Here is a 10,225-nt window from a genome sequence, read left to right as displayed (position 1 = left end):
GTCACAGCAACTAAGCAGCTGCTGACGCTCTCATATTCTCTTTAAGGACAACAATGCTTTTTATTCCTTTTTCCCATTTTACTTATTTCCCCAATATGTATGAGCCAATGTGAATAACAATAATGACGAAGCTTCGAGCAGAAACTACAGAAAAGGACGGTGTAGCAAAGCGTGTGTCCTTTCCCCCAGATGAGGACATCGTGTCAGGGTTTGCAGAGTGTGCCGACACACAGAGGACTGGTGAGTTATGTTGTCTTTGTCAGTGTCATGTCTGAGTTTTGTAATATCATCGTTTACTATGAAGTTAATTTTTTAATCAACTGGCAAACCAATAAACCATGACATATTTAAGATCAATGAACATATTAATGCATGTTGCGTTGCCGGTTGATCATACCTGCTGTTTTATATCTGTATCTGTGCAACCTAATATAAGGTAAATCTAGATACATACAGGGTAGACAGAGCACTAATGCAATAAGACACCTAGTCAGCATGGTCAAGAGTCTTAAGCAGGCATTTCAACTTTACGACAAACACTTTCAGTGAACATTTACCTGTTGTTGTTTGTTAATTTGTTTAATATTAATTTGCTTATTTCTGTCATTTATTTGTCCGCTTATATCAGGTGGCCGTCTGACTGTGGCGGACGTCATTGCAGCGTATGAGCAGAGCTGTGTGAAGCACCAAGTGGAGCCTAATCAGAAGGCTGTGGAACAGATGAAGGTATGCAAGAGGGGCAGTGGCATATGGTGGTCAATATTGAGGATGCATGATGGAGCTGTGGTACACGTAGATATTATTTTTATTTATTTGAAAATATTTGTTAGGGCTTTATTTTAGTTATTGCCTTTATTTCTGACAGGACAGTGGAGGAGAGACAGGAAATGAGTGGGGAGAGAGAGACAGGGAAGGATGGGCAAATGATTGGGGCCGGTATCAAACCCGGGTTGCCGGCGTAGTAACCCAGTGCCCTACTGTTAGGCCATGGCAGGGCCTATTATTATTAGAGATGTACAGGATCTAAGATCCGGTTCCGGATCCGGCAGGATAATAGGGTTTTTCAGACTATCCGGATCCGGCAGGATATTAAGCAGTGGATCCGGTATCCGGCAGTTATCTAAAAATCAGGATCTGGTGCATCTCTACTTTTTACGTAGTCTAGGCTTTTCAGTCAGTCTTTCACAACCTCAATCGCTGCATGGAGTGAAAGCCCTTTGGAAGCGGCCAATGCAGGCAGTGTGACAGTAAGTCAATGAGTCTTAAAAATAGTTTGCGCCAACGTAATAAAAAGGGCCCACGTGTGCGAGTAGGCTATGTGTTTCAACCCTTTTGTAGGATCCGGTATCCGGTTCCGGATCCGGCAGGATCTTAAGCAGTGGATCCGGTATCCGGCAGGATCCTAAAAATCAGGATCCGGTGCATCTCTAATTATTATTATTATTATTATTATTATTATTATTATTATTATTATTATTATTATTATTATTATTATTATTATTGATAAATGATATTTAATTGTTTTGCGTGGAAGCTGTGGATTAGTGGCATGTATCCTTGTATACAGCAGGCTGTGGCGTGGCGCAGTGACTGATTCAGTTAAATTACAGAAATGCACACGCCTCACATAGCTGTTGGCAAATATATTAATATGATGATATATTTTTTTAGATATTTTTGGGATTTTCTGCCTTCATTGAACTGGACAGTTTGAGAGGAGACAGGAAAGCAATGGGAGAGAGAGAGAAAGGGAAGGATCGGGAAATGACCTCGGGCCAGAATCAAACCCAGGTATTGGGGTCCCCATGGCCCCCGGTTTGAGTCACAGCCAAAGCAATAATGAGGAATTATGATTTATAATGATATTAGTAGAGTAGAGTAGAGTTTTTTTTACGAATCCAGAGGAAATGTAGGTGTCTGTCAGTTTACATAAATGCACAAATACATACACAAATACTGCACATGTTGTTTATAACTTATATTAATATTATTAGAAGCCCTTTCATTCAGTTGGGATGTCAGCGATCCTATTCACATCAACAACATTGCAGTGACATTGGCAAGAGTCTTAAGTAACAGATTGAGACATGCTCGTTACTATTTTGGTGACAATAAGGTTGTAACAGAGGTCCTGCATGAAAGGGTTAAGATTAGGCTACACGTAGGTTTGACTGAGCATGATGGGGATGCTAGACAAGTCTGTGGATAAAGGGTACACTGCTGGAGATAGGTTGGGTATACAGTAGCTTATACAGTATACAGTACATCTGCACAGCCTGTGTATAAGCACAAGTCAGTGCTCAGCCACATACAGTGCATAGCATGCACACACACACACACACACACACACACACACACACACACACACACACACACACACACACACACACACACACACACACACACACACACACACACACACACACACACACACACACACACACACACACACACACACACATATGTATACTTACCATACATACACATGTACACACATGTATATCAAGTACGTGGGGTCGTTGTGGAATTGGAGGCGCACACACACACACACCCACACACACACACACACACACACACACACACACACACACACACACACACACACACACACACACACACACACACACACACACACACACACACACACACACAGTAGCTATGTGTACCATATAATTCATTTTAACAGAGAAATACTGATTTTATGCACACCCACCAGTGATCGTATGGGTGCATATGCACACACACACACACACACACACACACACACACACACACACACACACACACACACACACACACACACACACACACACACACACACACACACACACACACACACACACACACACACACACACACACACACACACACACACACACACAGAGAGAGCAGCTATGCATAATTCAATCATGCTCTGACTTGTTTTACTTGGGCCAGATACATTAAGAGCATCGGTTTCTTGTCTGCATAAATTTGCGATTAGATCAAGGAGAATTATTTGTAGGAAATTAAGGGCTTTGGAGTGCTTACATTAAGTACACACTCAGTATTATCTTGGAGGTGCTAATGAACCCAATTGCTTTTGAAAGTAGTGTAGGTGGTCCCTTTAAAAGAGTAAAATATGTATGGCTAAGTCGCCCGCTAAAAGGAGCGATATTTAGTTGAGAGCCGCCGCTGAATGCATAATAAGGGAGAAAGTGTGTGTGTGTGTGTGTGTGTGTGTGTGTGTGTGTGTGTGTGTGTGTGTGTGTGTGTGTGTGTGTGTGTGTGTGTGTGCAAAAATAGGATTCTCTGCCTAAAGAGCATGTTTATTAAGTGAATGGGGTCCGCTGCTTAAAGACCATGTTTATTAAATTAGGTATTTTCAGGCAGGGGTGTCCCTTGGGGATGGCTGATAGAAAAAAGAGAGAGAGAAAAAAAACTATTTAAAGCTGTTATTGCACCCGTGGGCTTTCACTTTTCTTTGAAAATGTTTAAACTGGATAAAACAGTATTGCTTTTGGTTACATCTCAGCAAGGATGGTAAACAATAATAAGGGATGAGTCGAAACTCCACGCTTTGAGTTTAATTTTCTATTTATTTATTTTTTTTCCCTAGCATATGAACCTTATGCTTTGGGTTATATTCTCAGTGAAGTTTACCCCTCCTCAATTAGGTCCTCTGACTCTCATGCTGTGATGTTTCATGCTCGAAAAAAAAAATGAAAATGCAGATTAGTCATGTGAAGCTACTGACTCGGGTTAGTGGCGAACGAGCGTCTACTGAGAACTTTGCCATGTAAATGCCATCCACTGAAATAGCACTAAAGCGTCTTTAATGACCTTGTTGAAAATTGAGTTTTGAAGGTATTATCCCTCAAATGGAAAAGTCTCATCCACATTACTCTTTACACAAATGCACGAACAAGACATTTAACATGTGTTTTACAATTTTATGCTCTGATAAAGTTGAAGCTTTTTTATTGAACTGATTTGCATCAGTGGCGGAACAATTGCACATGAGGCCCCAGGGTAAGACACTGATAGGGCTTCCCATATGGACCTGCCATGGTCACAATAGGGCCCCCACCATCAATACAGGAGGGCCCCTAGGCCTTGTGGCAAAAGCCCTGCTCGCCCGCCCTATAGCGCCGCCCTTGATTTGCATACCTTGTGGCATCCAAATCATAATAACCAGGGAAATAAACACTTAAGTCAAGTCAAGTCAGCTTTTATTGTCACTTTCTTCATATGCACAAGTCATACAAGGAAAATGAAATTACGTTTCTCACTCTATGCCATGCCAAGACATAGACATACATAGGACTGACAGGACTTAACAGTCCACAGGATGAATAAGGAAGTGGAGGCGTGTGGTGGTGGGTATACAAAAGCACTATTTTGGAGACTGGAGGGGAAAAAAAAGTTTGCTTTTATTCAGATAAGTATTTTGTAGTTTTTACAGTATGTACAGCATGTGGCTCTTAGCCTTTAATCATATTTCAATGTCCTAGTCATTGGTCAGCTGGTATCTCTTTGGGAAGACCGGCTTGCGTTTAGTCTAACCAGTTTTTGAAATATGTTCCCTGTGTTAGCTTTTGATTGCACATGAATAGTCTCTGATGGTCACGTCCCGACCCACTCCCACCCCCTACATACCGTAGAGATGGAATGGGGTGTACTGTACTGAGAGAGGAGGACTACTACATAGAGCAGGCCTGAGCACACAGATGGTACTGCATGTACTGATGGCGATCACTATGTTGTCCGTGTGACTGATGTAGTTGTGGTGGTGGTGGTGGTGGTGCAAGGAGAAGGCGGCGGAAATCATGAAAGGTTGTAAAAATGGTTTTACCCACATGGAGCGAGATGGAGAGAGGCGAGAGGCATATTGCTTGTGAGGGATTTGGTTCAAACCAAAACATGTCTCCCAATGGACTTGGTTCAGTTTCCTACTTCTCGTCCACCTCCTCCCCCCTCTCCCCTCTCCTCCTCCTCTTCCTCCCTCCTCCTCCCTCTCTGGTTCTTTAATCCACTGGATAGAGGACCAGCTCTCGACTTCAGTTCTTTGCTGTGGGGCCCCTCCTCGACCCTCTTTCCCCTTGCTTTAGCTATGCATAAGGAGTGTTTCTTCCTTCGCTGGGCGCTTGTATCTAAACATCATGAAGTGTAAACAACTCTGAAACTGTTAAACTTTAATGTGCCTCTCCCTCCAGCCCCTCTGGACCTTATAGAGATGCATGATTAAAAGGTCCTCTCTTTTCTTCCATCTCGCTCTCTCCCTCTCTCTGCCCTTTTTCTCTCTTCCTCGTTCTCCCTCTGCCCTCTCTATCTCTCTCTCTCTCTCTCTCTCTCTCTCTCTCTCTCTCTCTCTCTCTCGCTCTGCCCGATCTCTCCATGTCCCCTTTTCTACACCCCCCCCCTCCCCCCCTCCCCCCGTCCCCCTGTCCCCCCGTCCCCCTCCCTCTTTCTTGTTTGGCGAATGTTATCTTCATGTTTGTATGTCACTCAAGCGGACAAGGGACAACAGCTCGGTCACGCTACAAAGCAACACAAATTTGGATATATGTGTACAAATGTACCATCACCCCATTTGATATGATCACATTTTGGGATTCAGGGGAGCACTTGTGTGTGTTAGACTAGAGCCAGGCTGAATGGCTAATTATTTTGCCAAACGCCCTGGCATGCTCACAGTCACACACACGTAGACTCCAGTGCTAGGGAACAAAGCCAGCCCGCAAAAATATTTTGAAAGTGTATTAGAATTTTGTGTACGTTTTTCATGCCTTTAATGATAAATTAAGTTACTAATTTTGGTCTATGCTCTTTCTAGACACTGCAGGTTTAATTGCTAATTGTTAACTGGGAATGAATACATTTGCATATTAATTAGGCCTCCCAATTTACATTTTTAATTTGCCGCCTTCAAAGGGTGTGAGATAAAAGGTCATGTTATTTTAAATAATTTATCCTTTATTGCGGAAAAGATGCTGAAAGGAAAATTTGCAGGCGATTTTAACCCCTAAGAGCTTTTACTGTATAAAGTGTTCCATTTTTTTCCGCGACTAATTAAATGGGGTAGTGTGTGTGTGTGTGTGTGTGTGTGTGTGTGTGTGTGTGTGTGTGTGTGTGTGTGTGTGTGTGTGTGTGTGTGTGTGTGTGTGTGTGTGTGTGTGTGTGTGTGTGTGTGTGTGTGTGTGTGTGTTGCTCAGAGAAACGTCCTTTCTACAAAACCACCCAGAATAACAAGCTAGCGCCAGAGTGCATCTCCAAGACTGCGCACGACTGAAGAATGGAGAATGCACAAGAGATGGCCTCGGCGGAAGTCAAGTTTATAAACTGTGTCCCATTTTGCCCAGAAAAAAAAATTCTTTCTTTTATCATTTAATTTTCTCAACTCCCTCCTGACATGTTAATACGTTTGGCACTTAGTCATTTCATTTCTCTTACAAATCCTGCATTGGTTTGAAAAAGAAAAAAAATAGAAGGAGCTCAAAAGTTAATTCATCTATGACTCAAACTTCTTGAACTTTCTGAACGGCAGACCACAATGCAGAAATGCCTGTAAAAATGAGTTGGGTTTTCTGATGTTTGAGCAGTATGGCAGTGCTCGATAAACTGAAAAAAGCGAGAGAAAAAACTCTTGCGTTGCAGTAAGCATAATCCACAACAAGCATCCGTATACATACATGAACACTCAATACACATAATATGATTGCCATTATTTCCCACTAGTATTGTTGTCTTCCTACCAACACGCAAATTGCAGCCCACGTTGGCGGTGCCTGTATTGCGTTTTAATGATCTCATGTTGACAATGCAAAGTTATTATGGCTCCATGTCTTTACAGACTGCTAATAGTAGCATTGCTGTAATTCCCACATGATTCATTCAATGCTAAGTATTTTCATTATTGTATGGATTATTATATGGATGTATTCATTAGCTGTTTTGAGTGCGCTGGTTCCTTGTGTTAGTTCCTTGCTTGTGGTTCCAGTGGACAGTAAAACATCAGCTTCTTGTGTATCTGCCTTGTGTTTTTTTATTCCGTTGCCTCTGAGGCAGCAATTACAACATGTGGACATCAGCCTTTATAATGTTTACCTAGACATGCGTGATGCAGCTGATGCAGTCATGCCGAACTTGTTACTTAGGCAAGATGCACCTCTTTCTTTCGTTCTTTTTCTCTTTCTTTCTTTCTTTCTTTCTTTCTTTCTTTCTTTCTTTCTTTCTTTCTTTCTTTCTTTCTTTCTTTCTTTCTTTCTTTCTTTCTTTCTTTCTTTCTTTCTTTCTTTCTTTCTTCCATCCATCCATTCATTCATTCATTCATTCATTCTTTCTTTCTTTCTTCTATCCATCTTCTTTCTTTCTTTGCACAAACTGCAGATGATCTGCTTCTCCTGGTCAGCGGATGCTCCTGGTTATTATCTGATGTAGTTGTACTCTTGTGTTTTCCCTGCAGCTGGTTGCTACTCCTGGTGTGAGAGCGGGATGCCTTGATCTCAGAGGTGAGCAAAAACGTGCTTGTCTTCTTATAATGAGGAGGAGGATGGTCCTAAAAACATCTATGTATGCAGGAATATTACAAAGAGACAATGCTATACTTTCACAAAACAGTGCACAATAAGTAATGCTTATTGTATATCAGCATTTACAGTATTCACTGCTAATACATATAAGGTACTCGTATTTATATTTTCTTGTATCACCATATTCCTAGACCTAGATTCCTGTTTATTTATTTGCTTTCCAAAGGCCAGTGGCACCAATAAAGCATCTGTCAGTGTCAACGATATGCGTAATTTGCCTTATTTAAGCATACCCCCACATTGAGCTAATTAATATTAAAGACAGGGCTTCCCATTATTTTCATCAACACGCCAGGTGCATAAACAGGGATGCAGTGCAAGGGGTTAAGCCAAGCAGTAAAATGCGACCATGCATCATTCATATTGCACCAAAAAGAGGGCTTACAACAGTGCATGTGTTACATTCTGATGACTGATTTGTGTTGCTGTTGGTCACACAAAAAATATGTACGAGTGCCTCTGTTTTCCCTAAATTCAATTACAATTTTTGGATAAGGCTTATGATGTTGGCACCATGCCTGCTTTGATAATGACTGTGTTTAGAGATGTGCCAATTAGTTTGGGGGGGATTATGTCAACTTGATCCATTAACATTTGGTGCATTTTAGTAAACATTAGGAATGACGATGGGGGGATTAGGCCGTGGAGAGACATGGAGTCGGGGCCCACAAGCGTCTTCGGCGTGCCATCTCTCATTTGATTTCATTTCGCTGAGGCGCCCAGAAAACAAGAAGAAAAAAAAAAGAAGATAAGACATTAGGGCGTTTTTTGTCTCTCGATTTTGAAGTTCGTATAAACAACAAGGGTTTGAGCCAAACACCAGGGCTGTGTTTGCATAAAACTTTAAAGGGTTGTCACCACCAGGGTTCTAATGGAAGGGTGGGGGGGAGTTAATACTTTCTCTCTCTCTTTCCTCCACCCACGGGAACTCAAGAGAGGCAGGTCATCATCATGTTCTCTACCTCCCTCTCTCCCTCTCTCCCTCTCTCCCTCTGTCCCTCCCTCGCTCGCTGGTACGAGTTGTTGGCAAGAGCTGATGCCATCTCTCTGCCACCATCCTGCCATCTTTATCTGTGGAGGGCAGGGGGGGATTTGGAAATTGGTTTTCAGATCTTTCTCATATGCTCGAGTTAAGTGATTATTGTTAAAAAAAAAGAAAGTGTAATAATTTTACAAATGATTATGTTAATGATGAATAAATTATCTTCTGCCCAGTACACAGCTCCTAGCCATAGGAGTCCTCTTCCCCCGACCGAGGAGATAAGAGTGTGTGTGAGAGACATGGCGGGGGCTGTGGTATGCGTGTGTGCTTGTGTGTGCGGTGGATGTGTGTGTGTATGCATAATAGAGATGGATGGCTCTGGCCATCAAAGTGTGTCTCTGGGCTTTTGTTTCAAAATCATTTGTTTCTCAGCAATGAGGAAGAAGGCCTTTGATTTAATGTGGGAGAATTGAGAGAGTGCAACACATGATTTTGCCCAAGTGATCTAGTCTGTGTCCCTGACACAAGATTTCCTTTTTCCTCCACCTCATCTTCCTCCTCCTCATATTCCATCCCCTTCTTCTCGTGTCTTTTTTTTCTGTAAATGTGCACACTATTGCCCACACATCAAAGAATGTGGTGTTAAACCGGTGCTAACTAGAGGTTCATATACAGTATGTATGTTTGAGATCTATTTGGCAACATAATTATTTATTTCAAAGGCTTTTCATGTCTTTCAGGTGAGCGTCTAGATTACCGGTCGTGTGAATCGCTTGAGGAGATTTTGAAATCTATGCAGTTTGAATCCATCAATCTTGAGGATGCTGAACTTGAAGAAAATGTAAGTTTGACAAGGAGGAAAAAAAATCAAATTTTGCAAATGTTTTGGTACAAGTACGTTTGTAAATGTAAAGCAAAAACGGAAAATTCTATTGTCAAATGTTTTGGTGCAGTATAAGATATGTTATGTTATGTGACTACATACTGTATCTCCAGGGGGCATCATCATTGCTGGAGATGATTCTGTACTATGATTCGACGTGCCACCTCAACGTCTCATCCAACATGCTGGGCACGACTGGGTGGGCAGCCCTGTCACACCTGATCAGACAGGTAAACAGAGTGTAAACAGCAGAGGTGTCAAAAATCCAGTTCAGGCCCTGGCGTGCGCATCCGGTAGGGCACTCGCCTGCCATGCGGCTGATCCGGGTTCGATTCCCGGACCGGGTCCTTTGCCGACCCCTCCCAATCTCTCTCCCACTCGTTTCCTGTCCTACTCTTCACTGTCCTGTCCTAATAAAGTTGCCCTCCCACCCCCCAAAAAAACAAAAAAAAATCCAGTTCAGGAGTGCTTTTCTCGAAACCATAGTTGCTAACTGCGTTAGCTGTTTGCAATGCAATTTTCCATAGGAACTACCCAAATTTTCGAGAAATATCCCGCAGAGGTTAAAATCTTCTGTAAAAAAGTTTCCTTCCAGCACAGGTGACTTCACTGCGTCTTGAGCACCTGTTATGATCAGCGGATTCAGAGCTGGTTGGATCAAATTTGTGGCAGGGATTTAACTGTCTGAACTCAAGATGAACACGTCTGGTAAACCATACTGCACATTAGCTCTTTGACATTGCTCTCTGTCAATGCATGCATGTTCTGTAAATGCACAATACATTTTAA

At 42.2% G+C, this 10,225-nt stretch overlaps 1 protein-coding gene across 1 annotated transcript in view; it reads left to right on the top strand.

The window, feature by feature from the left end:
- Positions 1-122: 122 nt before the first annotated feature.
- Positions 123-10,225, top strand: part of si:dkey-288a3.2 (protein phosphatase 1 regulatory subunit 37) — a 65,465-nt gene continuing 55,362 nt past the window's right edge. The window contains exons 1-5 of the mRNA XM_063223855.1: positions 123-240; positions 629-745; positions 7,470-7,490; positions 9,294-9,394; positions 9,550-9,666. Of these exons, the coding sequence (XP_063079925.1) occupies positions 123-240; positions 629-745; positions 7,470-7,490; positions 9,294-9,394; positions 9,550-9,666 (474 nt within the window). The remainder of the gene's footprint in view (positions 241-628; positions 746-7,469; positions 7,491-9,293; positions 9,395-9,549; positions 9,667-10,225) is intronic.

This window comes from Engraulis encrasicolus, chromosome 19, assembly GCF_034702125.1.
Source record: "Engraulis encrasicolus isolate BLACKSEA-1 chromosome 19, IST_EnEncr_1.0, whole genome shotgun sequence".
Taxonomy (NCBI): domain Eukaryota; kingdom Metazoa; phylum Chordata; class Actinopteri; order Clupeiformes; family Engraulidae; genus Engraulis; species Engraulis encrasicolus.
This window is presented reverse-complemented; position numbering and strand designations above follow the sequence as displayed.